This window comes from Scardinius erythrophthalmus, assembly GCF_964197995.2.
Source record: "Scardinius erythrophthalmus genome assembly, chromosome: 25".
Taxonomy (NCBI): domain Eukaryota; kingdom Metazoa; phylum Chordata; class Actinopteri; order Cypriniformes; family Leuciscidae; genus Scardinius; species Scardinius erythrophthalmus.
The window spans coordinates 14757160-14784647 of record NC_138245.1 but is presented as its reverse complement, the minus strand read 5'-3'; the positions used below and the strand labels follow the sequence as shown (position 1 = coordinate 14784647).

General features: G+C 38.3%; 1 protein-coding gene across 4 annotated transcripts; it reads left to right on the top strand.

Annotated features, from left to right (window-relative positions):
* The first annotated feature begins 7046 nt into the window (after positions 1–7046).
* On the top strand, positions 7047–27138 carry rbms1a (RNA binding motif, single stranded interacting protein 1a). 4 transcript variants are annotated; one of them, XM_081357566.1, is made up of 14 exons: positions 7047–7352; positions 11678–11859; positions 16551–16609; positions 18301–18392; positions 20294–20451; positions 20578–20657; positions 20790–20905; positions 21165–21211; positions 21861–21939; positions 22045–22095; positions 22343–22453; positions 22565–22645; positions 23275–23356; positions 24913–27138. In XM_081357566.1, the coding sequence occupies exons 1-13, from the start codon at positions 7296–7298 to the stop codon at positions 23350–23352; spliced, it is 1191 nt and encodes a 396-aa protein (XP_081213692.1). In that variant the 5' UTR covers positions 7047–7295; the 3' UTR covers positions 23353–23356; positions 24913–27138. The 4 variants fall into 4 exon arrangements, with proteins under 4 accessions (XP_081213692.1, XP_081213694.1, XP_081213693.1 ...); XM_081357568.1 differs by having other exon boundaries at positions 20790–20896; positions 24913–26049; XM_081357567.1 differs by having other exon boundaries at positions 23278–23356; positions 24913–25341.
* The last annotated feature ends 350 nt before the right edge of the window (positions 27139–27488 follow it).

Below are 27488 nucleotides of genomic sequence, written 5' to 3'. Positions count from 1 at the left end.
TGAACTTTACCATTTGTTCCATGCAAAAGAATGATAAAGAATGATGATTTTTTTACAGCCATTGTAGAACCTTAGCATCACTCACATTTTCTTCAGAAAATGTAAAAATAAAAAAGGCCCTACATAATAATTTACAGCAAAATATACATATTTCCTCTGAATATTACTGCACACAGCAAAGCCAAAAGCTCACCTGACAATGTGACACTCTGAACAGACTGTTACAATCTGCTGTTCTACCTGATTCTCCTCAATGACCTCCCACAATGCTGAGTCAGAGCTTTCTACCTCTCAATTTCTCTCTCTCTCCTTTCCCATCTCTGTTGACCTATTGAATTTTCCCTTACAGCTTCATGGACTGCTGGGCTTCATTCTATTTGACCTCTGGTGTTCAGTGACTGACCCTGTGCTGTGAAGGCACTCGCCCCTGGAGACATACAAAGCCTAGGCTGAATTTCCCTTCATCCGTCCAATGGAGACCTGACCGGGTCGAACAAAAGCCGTCTTGCTGAACTGATCTCGGGTACTCGCAACAGAGAATACAGAACGTAGCTTGCTTTTCAAGCACTTTAAAAGAGCTTGTCTACATCAAGTCCCCTAATTGACTCTGGGGGTGAAAAGAATTGCCTAATTGCATGATTTAGTCTCTCGATACACCCTGACAGATGACACTACTCACAGCGGAAATTATTAAGCCATGTTTCTTGCTTAGACAGCAAATGGGATGCGATAAAAGGTCACGCATATTGGTCTTATGATATGAGAGCAGATTGTGGTTAAAATGCCTCATATGCAGCATGGGCCGTGTGTGTGTGTGTGTACTCACTCATCGAAATGCATTCAGCAGAGCTCAGTGTTGAAGAGTCGATATTGAACCGTGTTTAAATGTGGCCCTTTGCACCTGCACTGTCCCAAAAGATAATAATGACACACAACTAACCAAGATTGATGAGATGTAAGTAATATATGATTGTCAGTTTATAAACAGTCTCTAAAAGAGAGAGTGAGTGAGTGAGTGAGTGAGTGTGTGTGTGTGTGTGTGTGTGTGTGTGTACTTGTACTTGTACAACTATCATTGTGAGGACCAGTTTGAGTTTTAGACCATCGGAATGAGGACAAAGAGCATAAAGTGAGAACATTTTGGCCGGAACTCACTTTCTGAGGCCAGTTTGAGGGTCAAGACTTGGTTTTAGGGATAAGGTTATACTTAGGTTAAGGGTAGGTTTAGGGTAAGTGTTCAGGTTAGAACCTGACATAAGACACTTAGTTGTGATGTGTAGGGTTAGGGTATGAGTTAGAGATTGCATTGTGTCACTGAATGCCCTCACAAAGATATGTACAAGAACGTGTGTGTGTGTGTGTGTGTCCTGGTAAACCCTACACAGATGGCAATGGTTTTTGGGAAATTGTTTTGGTCCCCATGAGGAAACCGCTTATAAATCATACTAAGTGATGTTTTTTGAAAATGTAAAAATGCTGAAAGTTTTCTGTGATTGGTAGGTGTATAGGTAGTGTTAGTTAAAGGGGATAGAATATACAGTTTGTACAGTATAAAAATCATTATGTCTATGGAGAGTCTCCATAAAACATGAAAACAGAACGTGTGTGTGTGTGTGTGTGTGTGTGTGTGTGTGTGTGTGTGTGTGTGTGTGTGTGTGTGTGTGTGTGTGTGTGTGTGTGTGTTATTTTTGCTATTGGTTAGTATATTGTAAATTCCTGGTTGGCCTTTTCTAGATATTTAAGCATACAACTAAAGTCAAGTAGCAAAACATACAGTCTATAAGTTGTGATTTGTTTCTATGGGAGCAGTAGGGGTTGTTAGGTTGACTGTGTTGGGCTGGTGTGGTTGGGGTTTTTGGTTGTGTTTGTGGTCAATAGTGGAAATTCAACTTTCGACTGAAACATTATCATCCGAGGAAAGTTTTGCTTAGTAATATATTAAAATGCTGGATTGATGCTGGGTTGTTTCAACCCATGTTTGGGTCAAAAAGGGAAAAACCCAACCGTTTAAATTTTTTATTTAATTTTTATACCCAACGGTTGGGTTTGCCCATACTGGGTTGAAACAACCCAGTATTTTTTAGTCAAGTCAAGTCAAGTCATCTTCATTTATATAGCGCTTTTAACAATGTAGATTGTTTCAAAGCAGCTTTACAGAGATAAACGTATAAGTAAAGGTAACAGAGATTGTTTTGGCTTTATAGCGGTTCTTTAATAAAGTTATTTTCCAGCTAAAGTTAGTTTTGATTGATTCGCTTCCGTCGCAACGATCATTTGTTATTAAATTAGGGGCCGCTAAGACGACACCATTCTCTCTACACAGACTTTAAACACGAACCTGTGAGAAACGCTGATGCCGTTCACTTGCGCATTAAGAATTGGTTCTATAGTTATGTGCATTTGAATATACGTGCGCAAGTTTGGAATTCCCTACAAACCAAGCCTAAACAAAGTACTGGTCTTTCCTTATAAATTTTGATACAGAATTTTATTTTGTCACTTCGGGGTAGGTACGCGAAACAAATTTTCCCGACAACGCTTTATCTGGAGTGGTAAAGGGATCCTCCATAGGGAGAGACTAGTTGGCACTTCAGCACTGCGTTGTCATCGGTCCAGGTGAAGGTCCTTCATCAGATCTGGATACGGCCTGGATCAACAGGCCTCGGGATAAACAAAGACACTAAAATTAGCGTAGATGCCATTCTTCTCATGATGTAACGAGTACATCAGGATTTATGGGAAGTGTTCCCGGTTCCAGCTGACCTAATCTATGAGCCTAATATTGAATTATAGAAGTCTATAATGTATTATGTGAAAGCTAGGTCAAAGAGATGTGTCTTTAATCTGGCTTTGAACTGACAGAGTGTGTCTGCTTCCCGGACAATGGTAGGAAGACTGTTCCAAAGTTTTGGTGCTAAATAGGAAAAGGATCTACCGCCAGCAGTCGATTTTGATATTCTATCTAGGTATTATCAACTGGCCAGAATTTTGAGATCGCAATAGACGTGAAGGACTATAATGCGTTAAGAGCTCGCTCAAGTACTGCGGAGCTAAACCATTTAGTGCTTTGTAAATGATCAGCAATATTTTAAAATTGATGCGATGTTTAATAGGGAGCCAGTGCAGTTTTGACAGAACTGGGCTAATATGGTCATACTTCCTGGTTCTGGTAAGAACTCGAGCTGCTGCGTTTTGAACCAGCTGTAGTTTGTTTATTAAGCGTGCAGGGCAACCACCCAGTAGAGCATTACAATAATCTAGCCTTGAGGTCATGAACGCATGAACTAATTGTTCCGCATTTGTTAATGAGAGCATATGGCGTAATTTCGATATATTTTTAAGATGGAAAAATGAGGTTTTACAGATACTAGACACGTGACTTTCAAATGAAAGATTGGTATCAAAGAGCACACCCAGGTTCCTAACCGACGATGAAGACTTAACAGAGCAGCCATCAAGTGTTAGACAGTATTCTAGGTTATTACGTGAAGAAGTTTTTTGTCCAATAATTAGAATCTCTGTTTTTCAGAATTTAGAAGTAGGAAATTACAGTCATCCAATTTTTTATATCAGCTATGCATTCCGTTAATTTTGTGAATTGGTAAGTTTCGTTAGGTTTTGAAGAAATATACAGCTGAGTATCGTCGGCATAACAGTGAAAGCTAATTCCATGTTTCCTAATGATATCTCCTAATGGTAGCATGTACAGAGTGAACAGCAACGGTCCTAGTACTGAGCCTTGTGGTACGCCATACTGAACTTGTGATCGATAAGACATCTCTTCATTTACTGCTACAAACTGATAACGGTCAGATAAGTATGATTTAAACCATGCTAATGCAATTCCACTAATGCCAACATAATTTTCGAGTCTATTTAAAAGAATGTTGTGGTCGATAGTGTCAAATGCAGCACTAAGATCAAGTAACACTAATAGAGAGACACAACCATGATTGGATGATAAGAGCAAATCAACAAGAGCTGTCTCGGTACTATGGTACGGTCTAAAGCCGGACTGAAAATCCTCGCAGATATCATTTCTTTCAAGAAAGGAACACAGTTGTGAGGATACTGTTTTTTCGAATATCTTTGACAAAAAAAGCAGATTCGAGATCGGCCTGTAATTTACTAATTCTGTAGGATCAAGATGATTTTAGAGAATAAGATTAATAAACCATGTTTAATACTAATTATTATAGTTATTATTCAAATGCATATTGTTATTATATATATTATATAATTATAATACAGTTTATTATTATTATCATATGTGACCCTGGATCACAAAACCAGTCACATGTCGCATGGGTATATTTGTGGCAATAGCCAACAATATTGTATGGGTCAAAATGATAGATTTTTCTTTTATGCCAAAAATCATTAGGATATTAAGTAAAGATCATGTTCCATGAAGATATTTTGTAAATTTCCTACTGTAAATATATAAAACATTTATTTTTCTGAGTGAATGCTGCATAATCGTGAACATAAATGGACAACTTTAAAGGTGTTTTTTCTCAATGTTTAGATTTTTTTGCACCCTCAGATTCTAGATTTTCAAATAGTTGTATCTCGGCCAAATTTTATCCTAAATATCCTAACAAGCCATACATCAATGGAAAGCTGTTGTTGTTAAACATTATTTTTTGAACAATATTTTATATTTGAATGATTTTGTTATGTATATTTCATATTTTATTGTATCTTCTTTATTTTGCATTGTACTCTTCTTTATTAAAGCCAATAAAAGATAATGAAAGAAATCAAAAATTATAGAGAGACAATTAAGAGTGTTCGCGTATGAGTGAAAGAATGTAATATAGACCATTTACTTCTGGTCCTTCCCTCCATCACACACTTTCATTCGTTCTGTTTCTGCATGCTCATAATTTGAGCTCGGTAGCCTCTACCCCGATTCACTCTGGCTTTCTGCCTCACTTAACTCTCACACACATCACACGGTAAGTGGAGAAATCACTCTCAGAGGGTGTGTGTGATGAGATAAAAATCCTTCTCAGTCGGTCTTTGTGCACGAATAATTATAATATCACTGTAACAGCTTTCATTGGACAGTATGTTATGAGCTGTTATAAGACACCCGATAAAAACAACAAGCTTGTTTGACACTTGTGCAATTTCCAGTCACAGAGGCATGAGAAAGATACTCAACTTAACAAACCTAATAAGACAAGCCAAGCAAGCGCTTAAATACTTTCTCATTACCTTCCAAACACATGTGTGGCATTTTAATTTAGGCCTGTTTGTCCTGCACCAAATTGCGAACTGTCATTGAATAACACTAGGTGTTCCTTGAATCAGTACATAAGCTGTGAAATGTGATTACAGACGAACATTACCATGACAAAAAGTAGATAAGACATGCCCTGGGCAACCCTCTAGGAGGTGTCATTTCATTTCAGCCTTGTTATTATTGTTGCAAGAGGGAACTAGTTCACACCTCCCTGCCATTAAATACCACACGGACATTTGTCTGTTTCTATTAGTTTAAGTTAGGAAGTTAGTTGATGCCCCCTCATTAAGTTTTGTTGGCGTGTGGCTAGGTCTCATTCATCTTAATAGTAGTAAGTGCATGGTTTTGGACTTTATATGAATATTTATCTGGATACATTAAATATGATTACTAAGACCCTGTTTACACCTGGTATTAAGATGCGTTTTGGTCGATCGGATCACAAGTTCAGGTGTAAACAGGGTCTAAACCGGTTTGAGCTTGTCCAATTTTGACCACTTCTAGGTATTCGAAAACACATTCGACCAGATTGCTTTTGTGGTGTAAACGCTCATGTGGTTCGAACAGCCACAAAAGACTGTCTACTCTCCGCTTATGACCTACGCGTAAACATAATGAGAAGTGCGCTAGTCAGATGGGATTTACACTTTGCCGGATGAAGACCCAAGTTTGGCTTAAAGATGAAAACGTACCAAGCACAATGTTCTCTCACCATTCCTGATTTCTAACACACACTCTTTGCGTGTGTCAGAGCAGAAATGAAAGCTGATGCTCACCATTTGTTTTTCTCTGTGTTGTAAATTGTGCAAGCTTATTTTTTCCATTAGATCTGAAAAAAAAAACATATATTTACCCGCACATAGACCCTCCCCTCAAAGAAATCAGGACAGAAGTGGTTAAAAGTGGACAAAAGAGAAGGATTAAAACACCAGGTGTAAACGGGTATCTGTCCCCATCGTCTATTCATGATCCGATCGACCAAAACGCATCTTAATACAGGTGTAAACAGGGCCTAAATGTCAAAATGGCAGCGCCCATGTCAACCTGCTCGATGAGTAAATTAAATAAAAACACATTTTTAAACATATTTATTAAAGTTGGCATGAAATGTTAAATGTTCGTTATTTTTATGTATATCCAGTGAAATGGCTCCTCGACCAAGATTTTTATTTTGTCCATCTCATGTTAGTGACAGATTGTCCTGCCCTGGTGCCAGTCAACACATAATCAGAAAAGAGGAGATATGTCACTTCAATAAAAATAATAATAATAATTTTTATAATAAAAAAATATAAAAAAGAAATTTGATTTCATGACTTTAATGCTATTCATTTCTTTATGTAGGCCTATACAACTTTTTAAAATAAGCAAAAAAAAAAAAATTGTGTTCAGAGCCTTCAAATATAAAGAAAAGTGTTAATTAGGGTGTTTCTATATGCAGAGACCACCACCCAGGCCATAGTGGGACGGTCTGCTGTGTGTATTGTAGATGGGATCTGATGGCGAGGTAGTGGAATGTGTTGCATGCGTGCGGGATTGAACCAAACCTCATGTAGGGGGGGACGTTTGACGCTGACAAAATATGACATGGTTTGTGTCTATTTTTCTATTAGCGTTTTAAAATTGTTTGAGTTTTTTTTTATAAAAATTTCCAGTTTGTATATAACTTAGCTTTATACGTCGAAAATACACGTCATATACGATTAATTAGATACACCATCACCCTACCACCTGACTGCAGAATGGATCGTTCCTCAGTAGGTGGGTCTACGCTGCGGGCAACAGAACCGAGATCAATGAACCAGGCGATTTACCGAAACTGGTCGGACGAGCCAAGGTGGGAATTAACCATCGATCAAGAGCGAGCTTTTTATTTAGCAGTAATATTTATCTCCTCAAGCACGGATTATCACTTCACTCCGAAGCCAACATTAAAGTGTGCGATGTGGAAAATTTACAGTTCTCTACTGTAAACCTAATATAAACTGATTTTAAGAGTAGATTTTTTTAATTCATCGTTGGGTCACATAACAGAGGGGAATACATGATGATCTTCGCAAATACGGCCAATCCACTGAGAACTTCGTCATATCGAAAGCAGGTAGGTAAAGTATGGCACTGCAGTTGTAATGATGATAGAGAGTACAGGATGGACTCGCAGTGGGTCAGTAGATCCTTTACCTGGGACAGAATGTATTTAACTCCTCTTGCTCGTGCGTGCGCGCTCACGAACAGCGGCTGCGTCTCAACATCTAGTGAGCTGCCTGCCTAGACAGCATTTTAGGGCGCGTGCGGCGTTTTTGATCTTTGCTGACTCGGAACGGGATTATGATGAAAAAAATGTATGCAGGCACATTTAATGCTAAAAAAAAAGCCAAATCACTGTGTTTTGAGACGCGGACATTGCCTTTAAAGCACATTATCTTTGTATATTAATCGTACTCATTTATGTTAATTTAGTGTATTACACAACACCACTTCATTTGACCTACAGTTGCACAGTGTAATATGCATAAAGTCTGTTGACAGAACTGAAAGCGTTTTTTTTTCAATTTTTGGGATGGCACACTGAGTCTAAAAATAGAAATGAGACCATAACAAATTGTCATTTCGGTAGATGTTCTTCACTGAATTACTCCTGTCATACTACATTTGTTAAAGAAATTGTGTAATAATAATGTTACTGTCTTTTTAAAAAGAAGAACATTTGCATACTTGGTGTTAATGAGTGAAGGGAGATGAGGATGAGAGAAGCCTGTGGTGAAACAAAGTCTCCCATGGCAACTTGTGTCAGTAGATTCTTGGGTGTTATGAAGAATCTCCGCCTAATTAATATTCACGAGTTTTCCAGCAATTGGTGGGCCAACAGTGGGTGTGGCCTGCGGAATTCTATTTAAACATTGCTTGTCTATACATTCCAAATCTGCAAATGTGAGAATTTATGGATGTCACACACACACACACACACACACACACACACACACACACACGCCCTGCATGAAATCACACATTTACACATGCATTTGCATAGGCGTTCATGTGGTGGAGCTGAGAGTGATGGCTGCGATAGAGGCAGCAGAAGTTAATGGGCTTCAGGATTTCACAGTTTATAGGAACCATATGGTCGAGGATGACTACAGCGCATAGCTCAGGACCCAAGGGACACGCCGACGTATGAGAGATGGCTTGGATATTGAATGTGACCCCCCCCCCCATCCCTCTCCCATTGCGTTTTCTATGTCTCAGTTACCCTTCCCATGACTTTGTTATTTTCCCTATTGATAAAACTGGACATGTTGCCTTGAGTACTTTTTATACAGCACTTGAAATCAATAGATTTTCATCATGAAAGAAAGACAGAAGAAAGTGTACAAAAATGATCATCTCCTTCAGTCATTCGACAGATTGAAGAGAAAATTAGGGCAGGATCTCCATCCGTCTGTCCTGTTAAACTTTCTCATTACATTTTGTGGATGAGCTCTATGAGTTGCTCAGTTCTTTTTTAACATGTTCCTCTAAATCATCCATCCATCTCAGCATGTGATTTTCATGCTGTTGTGGAAGGAAAAGTGGCTTGATCTCTTGCCTCAGTAATTAACAGGCGCTAACAAGCTTATGGGGCCACATCCAGTTTCACCTCAGCGCACAAGTGTGCGAGTCGCTCATGTGGAAATGGGTCAGTGTGTCAAAAATGGAGAACTCCCACTAACCCAATAGAGTTACGGTCAGGTGTCCGCACACATACTGACTCAGTTTTACATGCATATATGTAATATATATATATATATATATATATATATATATATATATATATATATATATAGGCCTATATATGTACGATAGTTTTCGTGCTGTAAGAGCCACTGTCTTTTTTAACCGCGTGTGACGTTTTGAGGTTTTGCCGTCACTTTTGTGGTGATTTGGTTCTGTGAACAGTCACCCGCTGATGTTTTACAGGCAGCCATTTTGTGACGGCTGAGAGAAATGGAGCCGTTTTAATGAATGACTAAGAAACAGGAAGTGAGTCAGTGATGTGGGCTGTGGTGGCTGCTGCTCAGGGTGGGCGAGAGGCCCACACATCCTGTGTCCCAGAGCGCTCCTGTATCATGTGATCTTTCTCTGGAAAACATTCCTTCCTCTTAGCTAAAGCAGATTTATTGAGAAATCGCAACTCTCGGTTTGAGTGAACATGCCTCTGTCTGTGGTGAGTTTGGTACTGCGGTTTGGTAATGAGACTCTTGAGTCAAACTCAATCCCCAGAATGCACGACAGGCACTGAAAGGTGAATAAAAGCATCATTTTCAGATATCTCTCTAAATTCTCTGAGAATTTTTTATGTTTTTAGGAATCATTTTTAAAATTGTTCGACCTAAAATGAAAATTCCATCATGACTTAAGGCCCGTTCACAACAAGGACGATAACTATATAACGATAAAGATTATAGTTCAAGAAATCTTTCAAAATGTAGAGTGCACAACACAAATATAATGTTAACGGCACAGTGAAATGATATTGTTGGAATCACTTTCAGAACGTTTTTTTCCAGGTGATGAATGCTAAAAACATTGACACAGCCAATCAGATTTCATCCTGCTTTAAAGAGCTTGAATATTTAAAGTGGCAGATGACAAAACACGTGTTGGTGTGGACACTAATATTAAAGTTATCTTTACTGGTATTGTTCTTGGTGTGAACGGGCCTTTTTGGCAAACAGTAATACTATTTGCAGGATGTGCTACTTATGCTATACTAAGGTTAAGGTTAGCATTAGCAGTCAGTCAGCAATGTGATTGACTTGACAAAATTAAAACTTTAGAATTGACTGTGGTGAAAATTAATTTGCCAGGAGAGTAGTCTCAATATTTCACAATTTAAATTTCGGTATCAAACAAAGCTATTGTATGATGTCTGAAGACTTGGAAAGTAGCGCTTAAGTCGTACGGATCACTTTAAAGGCCCACTGAAGTGCCTTGAAACGCGCAGCATAATTCAATGTGTTGATGTAACTTCCACTGAAACAGAAAGACAGGGCGGGACATATTGATTATCAGCTCCTCCTCTTTTTTTAAATAGCCAATAGCGTTTCGTTTATCACAGCTCGGCCAGAGCCGTTGAGCTCTGCAAAGCCCCAGTTTCCTCCTAATCTCTAACTGCTTCTTCTTCTAATCTCCTCAATATCGCTTTACAATATAGCATTCTGTGGAGAATTCAAATGGGTCCGGTATGTTTTATGGTCGGCGCCGACTCGTGCATATGATCTGCTCTGTGCCATCGTGTGGACGCTGCGGCGGCATAATTACACTGTCTGAATCGTTCCCTATCCCCTAAATAGTCCATTCACCATGTAGAAGATTGTAAACAAGTGTGAACAAGTGACTGATTTTAGCCGCAGCTTCAGCCTCTATTTGTAGTGTAGGGGGCGGGACGCTTTATATTCTAGAGAGCATTTGATTGGACAGAAAATCTGATGAGAATCTGAAGTGCAGAGTGATGTTATCAAAATCATTGATCCATATTGGCGGAAGTGAGAGACTGTAAGTTTTGAACGCTTGAATATTCCAAAATCCAAATGCGAATTGTTTCATTGTTTTGGAGCACACTAGCTTATAGATAACATTAAGGCTAACATTTCCATACTAAAAGCCAAAAAATCTTCAATCTTGATTTAATGGGGACTTTAACGGTACCTTTACATCTTGTTTGAAGCTCGAAAGCTTTCCATCCTGTTCAATTTAATTGCATGAAAAAGGGAAGCCAGCACATTCTTCAAAATATCTCCTTTTGTGTTCTACCAAAGAAAGAAAGCCATATGGGTTTGGAACAACATAAGGGTGCCTAAAGATGCCAGAATTTAAATTTTTGGATGAACTATCCCTTTAATCATTGCACATTGTGGCAAGCGTTGAAAGAAATTGATGCCGCATTAGGAATTTCTCCAAAGTTGCATGGGCTTTCATCCAGTGAAGTAATCCCAACACATTCAGCTCTGGAGGAATGCGTAGATTGGACTGATATGAGAGTTGAAGGGCCGACTGTGCCTCTAGGCCTGTTTGTGCTTCGCTTTAATGGGAATTAGACTGTAGGGAGCTGTGGATGTGGGCAGACTCACTGGCGATGGCTGACTGTGTAATAATAACACCAGTTCACTACAGATAGAGTTAATGACGAATGGAGTCTGACGAATGTGTTTGAGGGGAAGTTGAGGTGGGGCTATTTTCTTTCTATGATGATATTATTGTGGTTATTTTTCTTTCATTTTAAGAAACTCATAGTGTTTGGTGCTGTTGTAGAAAGAGAATTTGTCTATGGTTTGATTTAGAAAAGGCGCTATTTTTGATTCTACCCCAGAAGTTTCAGTTATGTGATGTCATCTTCTACGCATTTCCATTCGTCAAATCAATGAAATCTTTGTTCTCCTATGACAGCCTCCTGTTGCTCCGCCCACCCTCCCAATGGCCCCGCCCAGCCCGAGCACCAATAGCAGCACCAACAACAGCAGCAGCAGCAGCAGCACGACCGGCTGGGAGCAACTCAGCAAAACAAACCTCTACATCCGCGGGTTACCACCAGGAACCACCGATCATGACCTGGTCAAACTCTGCCAGCCGTGAGTATTTGCTGTTATGTCATGACCAAATCACCAGTAACTGTCCTGGATGTATGTTCAACCAAATAAATGCAGTTTTTGTTCTGTTTTCCTCTTGGTGTGAGATTCTGCACAGCACAGCAGGGCCTGTTGTCTGTTAACAGCTTGAATGTGTGAGATTGTCAGAATTGGGTCAAGTTATGGGATAAACCCTCATGAGCCCCTGTTTACCCTGCAAACATCCTCCACAATCAGCTTTTTCAAGACTATACCTCTAATAACCAGTTAAACCACCTCACTCATGTCAGTGATATCATAGCCTGTCACATACGGTGGACCAGTAGTGCACAACACAATGGAATCTAAAAAGCAAAAATAAGTTCACAACACAACGGAATCAAGACACAACACAACAAAATCAAGCACCACGTTTTCGCCAAACAGCAACCTTCCGGTATTTCTCTTGAATCCAACACGGAAGTGACTTAAACTGCAATTCATCGACTGGCCACTAGAGACATTCTCCAAAAGAGAGTCAATCCCATAGACCTCCATGTTAATATGCCCAACTTTACAGCAGAAAAAAATATGTTTACAGTCTGGTACAAAAAGTGGTTTTGGTCTATATAGCTAATTTTGGCCTTCATGACAACTGTGAGGGGGCTGAATTTTTTTATAACTTTAAAGTTTAAATTATATTAAGCCTTAAAGTTCTGCATAATTAAGGGCGTGGCCACTTGAGTGACAGGGGGATTGCCGCTGCTGTCACTACTAGCTGTTTGTCTGCTGTCTGTTAGCCGTCACCTCAGTTAATCCCGCCTCTTTGCCCATTTTCGGTTATCCAGGAGTGACGCGGTGCCAAGATGGCGACTGCCGGCTCTGAAATTTTGGGTTTCAGAAATGCTCTTCAGAAACCTACGTGTGATGTGACGGAAACCACGTCCATATTTTTTTACACGTTCTATGGTTTTCGCTGGCGGTCTGGATGCTTTTCACTCGCAATCTCCTGCTCATTTCATGAATCGATACATTAAGATTATCAGGATATCAAAACATTTAAAAATCAATTACACATATTAAGATCACATCACTTACACAGAGAATCTCTTGTCGTGTCCCGAGGAAATATCAGTTTTTCAGTGCCGACACTGCCCCTTAGTGGTCGGGAGCATTTACGTTGTGTTGTGGCTTGTTTCCGTTGTGAACATATGTTTGCTTTTTCGTTGGGTTGTGCACTTCTTGGCCACCGTAGTCACATGATTCTCATCAAGTCAACATGAAATGGTGTTTACATTCAGTTTTACTTGGATAAGTCTAATGTGTTCCCAAGTTTAATAAAAATATTCAAAAGAAAAAGCGCAGTGCTGGACATTGTATCCCTCAATCCAATGCCTGATTTCTGCATTTTAGGATTTTAGCAAAGTCTTTCTTTACCTGTTATTTAAAAAATAATTTATTATTTTAAAGTCAACCTAAAATGACATTCAGTTTTACATTATGGAAGCTGATGTATTTCTGAGTGAAACGGGATGTTCAACAATAAAAAAAATCATAGCTTGGGACATGGCTTTATCCACCAGGAATTGATTGGATCATAGTGTGTGTTAATTACCAGGATAAAGAATTTTGGAGGGAAAAGTAAAAAGTAAATAAAAGGGCAAAAGTTCTTATTCACTTTTTCAGCGGCCTTGGTTCTGGTAATTTTCCCGCACATTTTTCCCAAAGGGTTTTTTTTTAAAAGTGGGTGGCGACTAAAGAGATTTCTTTGGGAAATGTAGTTTTTCACTACATAAGTTAAATAAGTTAAAAAAAGCAGGACTTTGGCTTCAACAAAAGCATATACAATCAATCAACAACCTCGTAGCTCACAGTATTCTTTATAAACTTTATAGATAGGGTTCTTCTCATTTCATGTTGACTTTTTTTAGTATTTAAAGTATTCGGTGTTCATTTAGTTTTAGCATTGCAGTTTTAAAAGAATTAGATTGTATCTGTTAATTTTCTGTTTTTAAACTAGAATCCATGAATGTGTAATGAGATACTTTTAACGTCAAGTGTCGGGTTGGCTATTTATATATCAGGGCTTTCTCCTCTAGTTATTCCAGACAAGCGTAGAATACGCTTCAGGCATCACCCTCTAAAACTCAACACACACACACACACACACTCCAATGAGTGTCTGTTTGTGATCCGCCGGTTCATAACAGCCGTTCTGCCTGCAGTATTAGACCAGCAGCCATGATTCAGCAGTTACTGGAGCAGGAAAAGTCGCAAGTTCCCTAAAATATTGCTGTTACTGCTGTTACTAATTTCATCTTGCTGAACACAATGGAATATTCGGTCATTTTATTATGGACACCCATCTTCACATCGAATTTCATACGTGTTTATATCGGCGAGAGTGCTTGTTTGTGCAGAGGCTTTCTGATCCCACATGTATTGCGTTCAAACATTCCCACTGTGGGTTAATTTACCCCTCGCTGCCTCCGGGAGACCAGTCATCACCATGGTAATCCTTCAAATTGATTCGAAAGAGTCAGATGGGGGGCCCATAATCCTCTTGGCTAGTATTCTAGTGAAGCTGAGGTCATATGTACATTATAGCTATACACAGTACAACCGGATTCACGCTTATGATCACAACTGTTGGTTAAAACTATGAGGATTGTGTCAGTTCAGCTTTGAGGTATCGCAGTGACCTCACTTTCAAGAGCTGTTTTAATCACAGAGAGTGACCGTTCATGGCAAAGCCGCGGATTGATTTCCCTTGATCCGCGTCAGGCAGAAAAACAGCGTCGTTCTGGGAGCTTCTGAGGGAATTCTGCCGGTGGGGGCAGGAAATGGGGCGTCCCCGCTGGAGCGCACGGGTCAAGGCCAAGGTCGCGCGCTCCTCTGGCGCGTGGAGTCTTGTGATCTGTGTGTGAAATGTGATTGGCTCCGCTTTTCCCTCCCTTTTGACACGGCCCAGGACGCGCCCCAAAAATGCTGTTTAGTGTTTGCTTTGCAGCTCTGCTGAACGTCACACTGAATACATATTTATTCGTCTAAGCCAGAGTTTTAATGGCACAGGAAGGTGGTTTATAAATACATGAACGTATTTAAATTTCAGTTTGGAAACGGAGCCCTCGGTGAAGGTGAATGAAAAACAGTCCTTCCCCTGTCAGCACTCCTGTCACAGCTCTTTCCTGCACAGCCTTCGTGAGAGAGACATCAATAAATCTAAGCCAGCAGAAATGTGAATTTATTTTTCAGTCTACAAGCACTCGGTGTGTAGCGGTTAGCGTATGTTTGGGGTCAGTAAGATATTTTTTTAAAAGAAATTAGCACTTGTATTCAGCGAGGACACATTAAATTGATTTAAAAAAAATGATCTTTCTAGTCATCAAAGAATATTTTGGTTTCCATATAAATATTAGGCAGTAATGCTGTTTTCAACATTGATGATAGTAAGAAATGTTTCTTGAGCATCAAATCAGCATATTAGAATGATTTCTGAAGGATCATGTGACACTGAAGACTTGAGTAATGATGCTGGAAATTCAGCTTTACCATCACATGAATATATAATATTTAAAAATATATTGTTATACATTTTAATAGCCTAATATTTCACAAAATGACTTTTTAATTGTATTTTTGATTAAATTAAAAGCAGCCATGGTGAGACTTCTTTCAAAAACATAAAAAAATCGTACTGACCACAAACTTTTGGTAAGCTTTGGGGCTTCTGTGGAAGATTTGGGTTTGGTTCCCATGTTTTGTCAAAATCACATGTTCCCTCTGCCTTGCTGTCCTTTCTCTCAAACATCTTTCCGATTAAAAAGTGTCAGAATCCAAAATAAGAAAGAAACACATTGGCTGTTTGCAATAGAATATTAGCATACCGTTTCTGCAATAGGAATTGAATGACTTGTATGCATTGAATGCTCTTATGACCTACTACATTTGACATTATGTAAACTGCACTAGGTACAGTACAATGCAATGCCTCATTCTATTTCCAGTGTGACAAATAAGCCAGATATACTATTTTTACTTAAGTCTTCAACATTTATTAAAAATGTATTAAAAAATGTAAAATGCTGGACACCACTTGGAGAATTCAGTATACAACATGATGAGGTCATGTGGCAACTTCGTAACATACTACTGTTTGAAATATTTATAACATAATCCGTACTGTTAAAAAACAAAAAATTATGCAAAGATAATCGTTGCAGAAAGCAGTACGCTAGCATGCATTCACTTACTCCAGTGTTTATCCCTTGTTCACTGGACCCTTAATGGCGAGTTCCTTTTCACACACACACACACGCACATGCATGCGCTGAGACAAGCGTTTCCTTTGAACCGTGGTGATTTGTGCGCTGTAATAACAGGTTTCACATGGACACTCCCATTAAAGCAGCTCAATCCTCGTCTGTCACACAGTGACTCTAAAAGCACCTGGGCTGTCAGCATCAAGTGTCCGTGGATGATTCTGTCACAAGTGACTCTTTGTTTCTGAATTATATGCGTTTCAAGCTGACTTTGAGAGCTCTTTCGGGTGGTGTTATTTTTTCTCAGCTCATGGATTATGGTAGATCTTGTGTTTCATGTCGTGAATTCCTGTGTTGTTGTGTCATTTGACACATTGACTGACTCATGAGACTGAGCCCGTGTTTAAATTCTTCTCTCATTGTCTTTCTCTCTTTTTGTCTGTCTGGAAGCAGATATGGTAAAATCGTGTCCACCAAAGCCATTCTTGACAAGACTACAAACAAATGCAAAGGTTTGTCATGTCATTTTATTCTTACTTGTATACATGTGTTAACAGGGTCCAAAATGAACACTCTCATATCATTCAATATAATATATTACGTGGCACAATAGAACATATAATACAGTGCTATGCATAAGTTTAGACACCCATGCTAAAGTTGACTAAAAAGAGGAATAAAAAATCATCTTTTGGAAATTGAACTTAATTCCTTAATTTAAAAAAATAGGAAAAATCCAACCTTTAAGGACACCAATTTTCTTTGTGAATGAATAATGTATTGTAAATAAATAAATGTTCTTCCTTAAAATACAGGGTGCATAAGTTTGGACACCCCTATGTTAAATTCCCATAGAGGCAGGCAGATTTTTATTTTTAAAGGCCAGTTACTTCATGGATCCAGGATACTATGCATCCTGATAAAGTTCCCTTGGCCTTTGGAATTAAAATAGCCCCACATCATCACATAGCCTTCACCAAACCTAGAGATTGGCATGGTTTTATTTCAGTTAGCCTAATAGCTGGTTTGATTTGCATTGAGAGATGATCTTATGGAAAGTACTCCATGCCAATCTCTAGGTTTGGTGAAGGCTATGTGATGATGTGGGGCTATTTTAATTCCAAAGGCCAAGGGAACTTTATCAGGATGCGTAGTATCCTGGATCCATGAAGTAACTGGCCTTTAAAAATAAAAATCTGCCTGCCTCTATGGGAATTTAACATAGGGGTGTCCAGACTTATGCACCCTGTATTTCAAGTAAGAACATTTATTTATTTACGATCCATCATTCATTCACAAAGGAAATTGGTGTCCTTAAAGGTTGGATTTTTCCTAATTTTTTAAATTAAGGCATTAAGTTCAATTTCCAAAAGATGATTTTTTATTCCTCTTTTTAGTCAACTTTAGCATGGGTGTCTAAACTTATGCATAGCACTGTATATCGTATAGAATAATAATAATATAATTAAAATAATCCAAAATACAGTGCCATGACCTTTAAAAAATATGGTACTTTTTTCTTAATCGACTGACAAAAAGTTCATTTTGAACCCTGTGTGTTCAGTACTGTGGTTATACCATGTTGAATTACCATATACACTTCCATTTAAAAGTTTTGGGTTGGTGAGTTTTTAAAATGTTATAATAAGTCTCTTATGCTCACCAAGGCTGCATTTATTTTATTAAAAATGCAGTTAAAACAGTAATATTGTGAAATATTATTACAATTTAAAATAACTGTTTACTGTTTTAATATATTTAAAATATAATTTATTCCTGTGATGGTAAAGCTGAATTTTCGGCATCATTACTCCAGTCTTCAGTGTCACATGATCCTTCAGAAATCATTCTAATATGATGATTTGTTGCTCAAGAAACTTTTATTTATATTGAAAACGGTTGTGTACAGTTTGTTTTTTTCAGGATTTTTTGATGAATAGAAAGTTCAAAAGAACAGCATTTATTTGAACATTTACACGTTTTGAACGGTAGTGTAAATACCATAGTACATTAATAATATGGTAATCATTTAGTACCATTGTATATGTCTGTACTTTGGTATTATCATCCAATACCATCACTAACTTGTCATTTAAAAAAAAAAAAAGCATGTACACATTGTGTGACATCAGGCTAAATTAATCAGAGTTGTTATTTAAAGATGTGTGTTTGTATGTGGTAATGTATTGTGTCCTCTTCATAGGATATGGGTTTGTGGATTTTGACAGTCCAGTGTCCGCGCAAAAAGCCGTCACAGCACTAAAGACCAGTGGAGTTCAGGCTCAAATGGCCAAGGTGAGTCATCCATTTTTGACATTACTTCCTCTTCCTAAGTAACTAGTTCATGACCCGTCTGTGAGGATGATTCAGGAAATGTCGATCTTAAATATTAAAATTTAACCTCTGGTGTCTTTTCATGTGTGTTTCTCCCTCGTTTCCTCTCTTCCACACACACATTTCCTGTGTATCTTTTGTGCCACAGAGAAGTGTGTGTGTAAAAATCCTGCTGTGACCTTCTCCCAGGTTCTGCTGGGTGTTTCTGCCTGCATCTTCAATTTTTAATCTGCCCTCTTTTTCCTCTTCCTCCCCACTGTCAGCATATTACTCTTCCACTTCCCCGTAATGCGCGCGCGTGTGTGTGTGTGTGTGTGTGTGTGTGTGTGAGTGTGTGTGTCTCAATCAAGTGCACTGAGATATGCTGGTTTTGAGCTTATTCAGACGACCTGCTTCTTTATTATATATGTTTTATATAATCATAATAGCATTTCCACTTATCCTTGAGTGGTAGTGGTAGCTAAAAGGCTTATCATTTAATGCTAGCATGCTAATTGCCTCACACTATGCAAAGGTTAGATTGTTAGCTAAATGAAAAAGAGAAAAAGAAAACAAATGTTTAATTTGACCATTCATAGTTTCGGTAATATATGATATGTGACAATTTCAATACATTAACATATTGTCAGGATTAAGACTAAAAACACCAAAGTGTTTTTCTATCATTTTAAAATGTTTAAGGCACCAAATTAACCAGACATGGATAGCTAAGATAGCATTCTACTCTAGCAGGCTAATACCCTAGCAATAAGCAAGGTTAGCTTTTAAGCTAACGGAAAAAAAAAATGGACTATTTATAGTTTCATTGGTATAATGTTATGTGGTGGTGTAAGTTAAATACATTAACATTTTATCATGATTATGACTAAATGCAAAGTGATTTTCTATCGTTTTTAATTTCTTAAGGCACCGAATTAATCAGAGATGGATGGTTAAGCTAGCAGGCTAATCAGTTAGCATTATATTAAGCTTGCAGGCCAATCATTTAAAGTCAGCATGAAACGGAAGTTGCAAAAGTCTTTTTGTCTCTATTGTGCTGTATATTAGAGTGAAACGGCTTCTGGAATGAGAAAAATGTAGGGCAGGATTTGATTTCGTCCTTCGGGAATTGATTGGATCGTAGGAAGTTGGGCATGGCTAACTAAATGGAAGCAGATCTGAATGCAATCAGTTGTAGATGATATTATGTTTTGAGACATACGTCATGAAGAGAACAGATGTCGTTTCTAGGGGAAGGGGAGGTTAACGTTTTTGATTAAAGATTACGAGTGCACATGAATTAAAAAAATAATGATGTGTATGGATAAATCATTTATAAGCACTGCAACATTCTGTAAATAAAGTTTGATTTCATGGTGACTAACCATATGGTAAGCTAGGAGGCTAATCCGTTATCATATGCTAAGCTAGAAGGTTAATCGCCTAACAAAATGCAAAGGTTAGCATTTAAGCTAAATAAGTAGCTTTTATACATGTGCTTTAGAAAAAAAAACATTACTGGTGTGCATCTTGAGACAAAACAATGGCAGTGACATTTTTAAGATATGTCAGTGCAAGTTGCTTTTAGATTAAACAGCTAAAACAGGCCTTTTAGACTGGGACTAGCTTCGCCTTGTCTGTGAAACGGGGGGTAGCAGTAGTATGCTAAGCTAGCAGGATAATCAGTTACAACTGTGCTAAGTTAACAGGCTAATCGCTTAGCAATAGGTTTATGAGCTAACAAAAATTACATGAAGTACATAAAGGTCTTTGGACTCAGTCTTCACAGTGGCTATTATGTCAGCTGAATTGACACATGATGAAAGGATGGTTAATTACGCGTGTAATATCGTGTTGTGTGTTTCATGTTTTTCTAAATACAGCAACAGGAGCAGGACCCGACTAACCTGTACCTGTCCAACCTGCCTGTGTCTATGGATGAGCAGGAGCTAGAGAACCTCCTTAAACCCTTCGGACAGGTCGTGTCCACCCGAATCCTCCGCGACACTAATGGAGTGAGCCGGGGAGTGGGCTTTGCCAGGTTAGTGAGACTACTGATTTTGTGTGTGTATGTGTGTGTTCACTTGTGAAATGGGGTCAGATTTACACTGTTCATGCGTGTGAATGTTTTGTGAAATTTTCTGTCTTTATTCCGCTCTATTTCAAGGATGGAGTCTACAGAGAAGTGCGATGCCGTGATCTCTCACTTCAACGGGAAGTTCATTAAGTCCTCCTCTGGGATGCTGGGTGAGTATTCAGCACAATATTCTTGTGGTGTTTAATTATAATGCATATATAGTCTATATGTAGGCTACAGACTGTAAGCTATATAGTCTTTGTCTTCAGTACTGTTAAGCTAAGCGTGAGTGTGTGTTTTAGGTGCATCAGAGCCTTTGCTGTGTAAGTTTGCTGACGGCGGTCAGAAGAAGAGACAAAGTCAGGCTAAATATGTCCCTAACGGACGAACCTGGACACGGGACGCCGAGGTGAGACTAGTAAGTCCTGTTTACAATTGCGTATGTGCGTGGTGCTGACGGTGACGGCAGGTGAATGGGTGTGTATTTGTGCCTTGAAGCATAATGAGCCATTCTTACATGACATCATACATCATCCTTTGTTTGGTATCCAACCATTGTACTGTAGGCTAATTAAATATAATAACTGACATATTTTAACTGTCAATTGTATAGTGAAACTGCCTTTGTGTATGAAACCAGCTGTGGTCAAAACCAATTTTTATTTTACTTTCTTTAGAGTGGAATGACCTTGACCTATGACCCCAATACCGCCCTTCAGAATGGGTAAGAACAGCTTGAACGTGTCTTCAATTTATTTTTCACATTATTTTTGGTTTATAATGTTTATTTTCTACGCTATTCTACAGAGCCCAGCAAATGATATGCGGAAAAAAGAATTTTTAGTTTAATCATTTCCATGTTGTACTGATTCATTCCCTCATTTTTATTTATAACATGGCCACATTGTATTCATTTGTTTTAGTTAAACTGTGGCCACTGATTTGTTCCCTTGTCTTAGTTCAATCGTGGCCACGATTTAACTAAATTAAAACCAGTAAACAAATTAGTTAGTTACAGTTTATAGAGTTACAATTATGGATTATTTTTCTTACAAAAAAGCATCTTTTTGCTTCAGAAGGCCTTTATTAACCCCTCGAGCCGTGTGGATTACTTTTATGATAGATGGATGCGTTACTATTGAGGAAATTTTTTAATATAACTCTCAGTTGAGTTTGACTGAAAAAAGAACGTCACATACACATAGGATGGCTTGAGTGTGATAATTTTCATTTTTGGGTGAACTAACCCTTTAATACACCAACCAACCCCACAATGCTCAGATGTTTTTCTCAGATGTACGTTGTGCAATTGCCATTAAATAGTTAAATGATCCTCAGAAATATTGTATCCTCTGTATAATGTGTTTTTATAGGTACTATGCTGCTCCTTATGCTATGGGGAACCGGTTAATGGCTCAGCCAGGAGTGTCTCCATACATCTCTACATACCAGGTGCTGCACTCTTCACCTCCCTCAACTTCACGGTCACGTTGTGTTGATGTGAGTGTTTCTGACTAGCACCTGCTTTCTTGCTAACATCTGCGTTTGTGTCTCCAGGTACAGAATCCTTCATGGATGCAACATCAGCCTTACATCATGCAACACCCAGTAAGGCCAAATTATTCTCTCTTTTTTTCTTTCATCTCTTTATATCACTCCATTTATTCAACAGGAGATGACTCACAACCAATGCTGCTTACACATAAGTCAGAAAGACGTGTGTGTGTTTACACAATGTTTCCTGTTTTTGCCCTATTGTGGGTAGAATTTCTCTGTAATTTAGTGCTGGATTTCTCGCTCTTTCTCTGCAATTGCTAAATATAATTGTTGTATTCTCTGTTTTTTTTTTACTCAGGGAGCCGTTCTGTCGCCCTCCATGGAGCATCCCATGTCACTGCAGCCGTCCGCTATGTTGGCTCCCCTCACCCAGCAGATGGGCCATCTCTCTCTGGGCGGCACTGCAACCGTATGATCCTATCACACAGATTGCAATAATATGGCACAAGCGTATATGCTAATTAATAAGTAATATTAACACCTGTGTTTTTAATAAAGCCACAATTCTTTTCTCCTGCAGTTTATTCCTGCCAACACAGCAATGCCAGGAGCTTACATCCCTCAGTACGCCCACATTCAGCCCGCTGCTATCCCTCCTGAGGTCAGCCCTACACTCATGACAGTTATACCGCAATTATAATCGGCATTTATACCACAGACTGCTGTAGATTTCTGTATTGTCAAGGCGCCTGTACAAATTGTGTTGATCTTGCTTAAAAAAAGCTATTCTTGTTTTCAGAGAATTTATATGATATTACGTTTTTTTTTCTACTAGACAGGCTTTATTTTTGCTATCAAATTATAAGCATAAACCTTGTTAAATTCATCATATTTACAATACCATTCAAAATGTTGAGGCTGGTAAGATTTGTTGTGTTTTTGAAAGTTGTATGCTCACCAAGGATACATTTATTTAATCAAAAATACTGTAAAATCATAATATTGTGAAATATTATTACAATTTAAAATAGCTGTTTTATATATATATATATATAATGTTTTTTTATTATTATTAATTCTATCTCTTTTGATCAATTGAATGATTATATTATATATTATATATTATATTATAATATATTATATTGCAAAAAGAAAAGATTAAGAAAGATAGACTTTAAGAAATATTCTCTGGAAATGACTCATACAGTTAAAGTAAATTTAGCTTAGATTATTATTATTATAAATATTGAAATAAATGTTGAAATGTGTTTGTTTTTGTTTGTTTTTCAGCAGGAAAGTGGTGTACAGCCACAAGATGTGTCCTCTACGGATCCTTCATCGTACTCTTTTCAACCCAACAAGCAATAAAACGGTATTTTCATCTTTTTATTCTTGTGGTGGTCAGTGTCCTGTTCACTCACTCTCATGTTCTGTCAAACCCATATGACTTCCTTTCTTCTGTGAACACAAAAGGAGAAGTTGTAGAATGTTGACGGTGCTCTTTCCCATACATTGAAATCCCATTCACTGTGAAAGCAGTTGTCTCATGGACGTCAAAACCTTGTTCAAAACATTCCACATTTGAATGAGATTTTAGAGATACAGCAGTTCAAGCCATTTTGTGGCTTCAGAAGACTAGGAATACAGCACACAAGTCTTATGTACTACTTTTATGGTACTTTTTGGCATGTTTGGACTTTGAAAGCCCTGTCCACATTAGTCTTGCATATGCCTTCAGACTGACCGACTCCATCACAGCTTTCATTGGCCAAGGACCACCTAAGAGGATGCCTGACTGACATGTAAAGCAACCAATCACAGTTAGTTTTGTTCAGCGTCATGTTTAGATGCATGAAAATGTAAAGTCGATGTCCTTACAATAACAGGAAAACTCTTGGACATATTTTAAAGAGTCGAGGCATGAACTTCACATACTTTTGAAAATCCAGCATTTAGTTGATCATGATAAGCACTCAGTTGATCATGATAGTTGTCACAGTTGTAAACACGACGGCTTCCTTCTTCCATGAGTTTGGCATCACGACGGCTTTGTTTCCAGGCGGACCGCTAAAGAATGCTAGCCTAGAAATCTAGACGCACCCTAGCGGCAGCAAATTTAATTTGCAGCCAGTGTGGTCTAGCAACTCTCCGTTGGCTTGCGAGCTGGAAAAACCAAACTCTAGTCAGGTTAATCACATCGTGTATAGAGTCGGTGGGCGGGCTTAACATATTGACGGCAGAGTTGCGACGGTTCCGCGTGAATTCCCTGCTAACTTGAAAACAAAGAAGAGCTGCTGCTGGCGAACAGCGGTCTTTCGAATCGGCTTTGGCCGCGACTCTGGAGGATTTGGAGTTAAGCTTTTCTTTGAGAAAAGAACAAAGAACGGCACTGAAGTCATTCTTAAAAAAGGAAGATGTGTTCGGAGGTTTGCCGACCGGATACGGCAAAAGTTAAATCTATCAACTAGCTCCGCTGGTGGTTGGTTGTAGCGCTATCCTATTGCGTGCAGAGGGAATTTGAAAGACAAGCGTTTATCCCGCCCCTCGGATTGAGCCCTGCCAATGGTGTGTTCCCAGACCCAACATCTTGACGTGGGTCTGGCTTGTCAGGCTAAAAGAACGCGACAAATCCTGTAGAATTCAACCAATCGGATGACGACTTGGAAACTCCTGATGTGTTTCCAATTTTGTGTGTCATATGCATTTCTGGAACCGTCTGAGATTGAGAATGTCCACATTAACTCTCTAGGACGTACTACAAAATCACTACTTTTTGTGTTTCAATGAAGTAAAAAAAATCTTTTTTGGAGGAGCTATTCAATTAAAATGAGTCTTAAAATGATTTTGAGTCAACATCAACATAATTCCGGAACACCGCTTACATGTCCATAGTGTTCAGTATTTGACTAGTGTTGTTTTTCGTTTCAGGTTCTGAGATCAGAGCCAGACTACCGTACGAGCCGTTGCTACGGTAACAACGTTTGCTTTCTCTTAGAGGAAGTGACATCAGAGAGGAAGCGACGCTCGCGCACGGGTTCCAGAAAATTTGTCCATGATTTAATCATCTACTAAAAGAAATCAACGAGAAACCTCAGAAAACTCTTGTGCAAACATTTTCTCCAACAAATCAAGACAAGGCAATATCACATCAACTATGGACAACAAAGGGGAGCAGAGTTTTATTTTGCTAGAAAGAGGAAGGAGAAGATGACAAATGCTTATTTTTTACCAAGAACTTTTAACACAGACCATGTCTGTGAGTAACAGTGAGTGATGATGATGATGACACCTTTCGATGCATGATGTTTTTTAAATATGGTTTTTATTATGTTTTTACGGACTGTTTCTCAAACAGACAAAAGAAAAAAATTGCGGTTGCAGTCGAAATGAAGAGGTTTCTGTTTGCTTTTTGGTCTTCCACTCTTTGCCTTTTTAGTAGTTCAGATATTTACCTTTTAAATAAGGTGGGTGGGGTTTAGACTGACTGATGCAATGCTTGCTGGCTATTGGTTCTTGCTCCTGTCTCTCAAAGCAATGGCTTTCCTGTTTCCTTTTTTAATGTTGCTCTGAATCAAACATGATTTGTTTCAGAGATTGTGTGTCTGTTGTGGAGGAGTCTTTCTTTCCATTGAATTCATGTGTAAAGTCTTTCGGTAGATGTAGGAGTGGATGTTGAGACGAGGGTGGGTGGGGTTTCGCGGGAGGCGGGGCATGAGTGGGTGTGGTTAAGATAGCTGAGGTATGTGGGCGGGGCTAATAAAAGGGATATTATGGATATGGGAAAGCTGACATTTTTCCATCTGTTCACAGGATGATAGCGATTTTTATTTTCAGTGCCATTTTTTTATTTATTTTATCTTTTTTCTTCATTTTTCTTTTTTATACAACACATCAGGATTTCTTTGATGCGCAGATTAAAGGCAGAAGTGCAATGTTTCTTTAGGTAGAAATCAAGAAATATAAAAATTGAACCTAATAGTTGAGGCCTAACAGATTATAAACAAACAGTTTTGCAAATGAATGCATTTCGGAATAAATAATGTAAAACATTCGTCATTACAATTTAATAAATAAATAATAAATAATAAAAAAAAACATGCAACTTCAAGGCAACTATGACACTTTCCACCAAAGACCTTTTCTGCCTACTATTGAACACAATAGTATGGACTACTGCAATAGGTTTTGGTCAAATTGAATGGTAGTTTGTGTCTTTTTCGTCAATCTGAGCTTTAATCTAGTTTTCGTAGGTGTGGACACATCTCTAAGCAGTTGGATGGAGGGAAGACTTGGTCGCGGGTTCATAACATGGTTGTAAACAAGGCTTTCATCTGTCTGTCTTACAGTTAGTTAAGCAGATTTCTGTGTGTCTGTGTGTGATTGTGTATTTAGATGTCCAGGTCAGCTTGGCCTTTGATCTACCTCAGAGTTGTATCTGTTGTCTGATTGGTCGGGCTGCAGGTCTATCCTGTCCAATCAGATGTAAAAGCGCCAGCTCGGGAGCTGGTGTCATGCAGAACTTCATCTTTAATGCGTCTATTTGTCCCCCTCTTTAAAGAAACATCTATGTTTTGTATCTGTATGTCTTTCTGTTGGTGTGTTTTTTTTTTAACATTGCATTGAGATGTTTTGAGCTTGATTGTGTGGAGAATTCCTTTATGTTCTTCTTTTTTTTGTCCATTTTCTTCCTGATAGATGCAGTAAAAAAAAGAAGAAGAGAGGATTGTGTAATTTTTCCTGCATTTGTTTCAATCATTCATTCATTCATTCATTTTTTTTTTTTTTTTTTTTAATCCATGTAAACTACCTTCTCTGGAATTGTTTCACTTTGCTGTAGCCTCTCCATGTTTAGAGGCCTAATCTGAAGAACCAAAGTTAAATATTATCATGGTGACTAATGTGTCAAACAGCAGCACATCATAATTTCATTGGACAGATACAGTGTCTTTATTTCAGTCGAAGTAAACGTTTCAGAACGGCAATCATTCACGCAGTGTATAAATACAGGACTGTTGTTGAAATCATTAATTTTTAAAATTGTTTTATTGAACACCTGCCACTTGCACGTCCAGACTTTTTTCGTTTGTTTTTAATTTCTACATTTTTTTTCTGTTGTGAAAAGACATTTTTTTGAATTAAAAGAGCTCAAACTTGTGTTTTTGAGTTTGGTTTGTAATCCTGTGATTTTTAGGACCTGGTAATTTAAGTGTATATTACCGCATGCTTAACTTGTTAAGGGAACGAACTGTAATTCTATAGGACATTCTTAGTTGTCTTGAAAAAAATATCAGCCATGATATTTATAATCTGTAGCAACTTTATTATTAAAAACAGCTTTATCAATTTGTATTTTATTAGTTACACAACGGAATTTCTTCTTTTTTGTTGGTGCTAAAAACCTAACAAAATGAAGAAAAAAAAAAAAAAAAAAAAACCTTCTTCCACAATGATCAATACTTTTGAGGTGTCAGGACCATAGAGGTCGGGACGGATGTCGCGGGAAA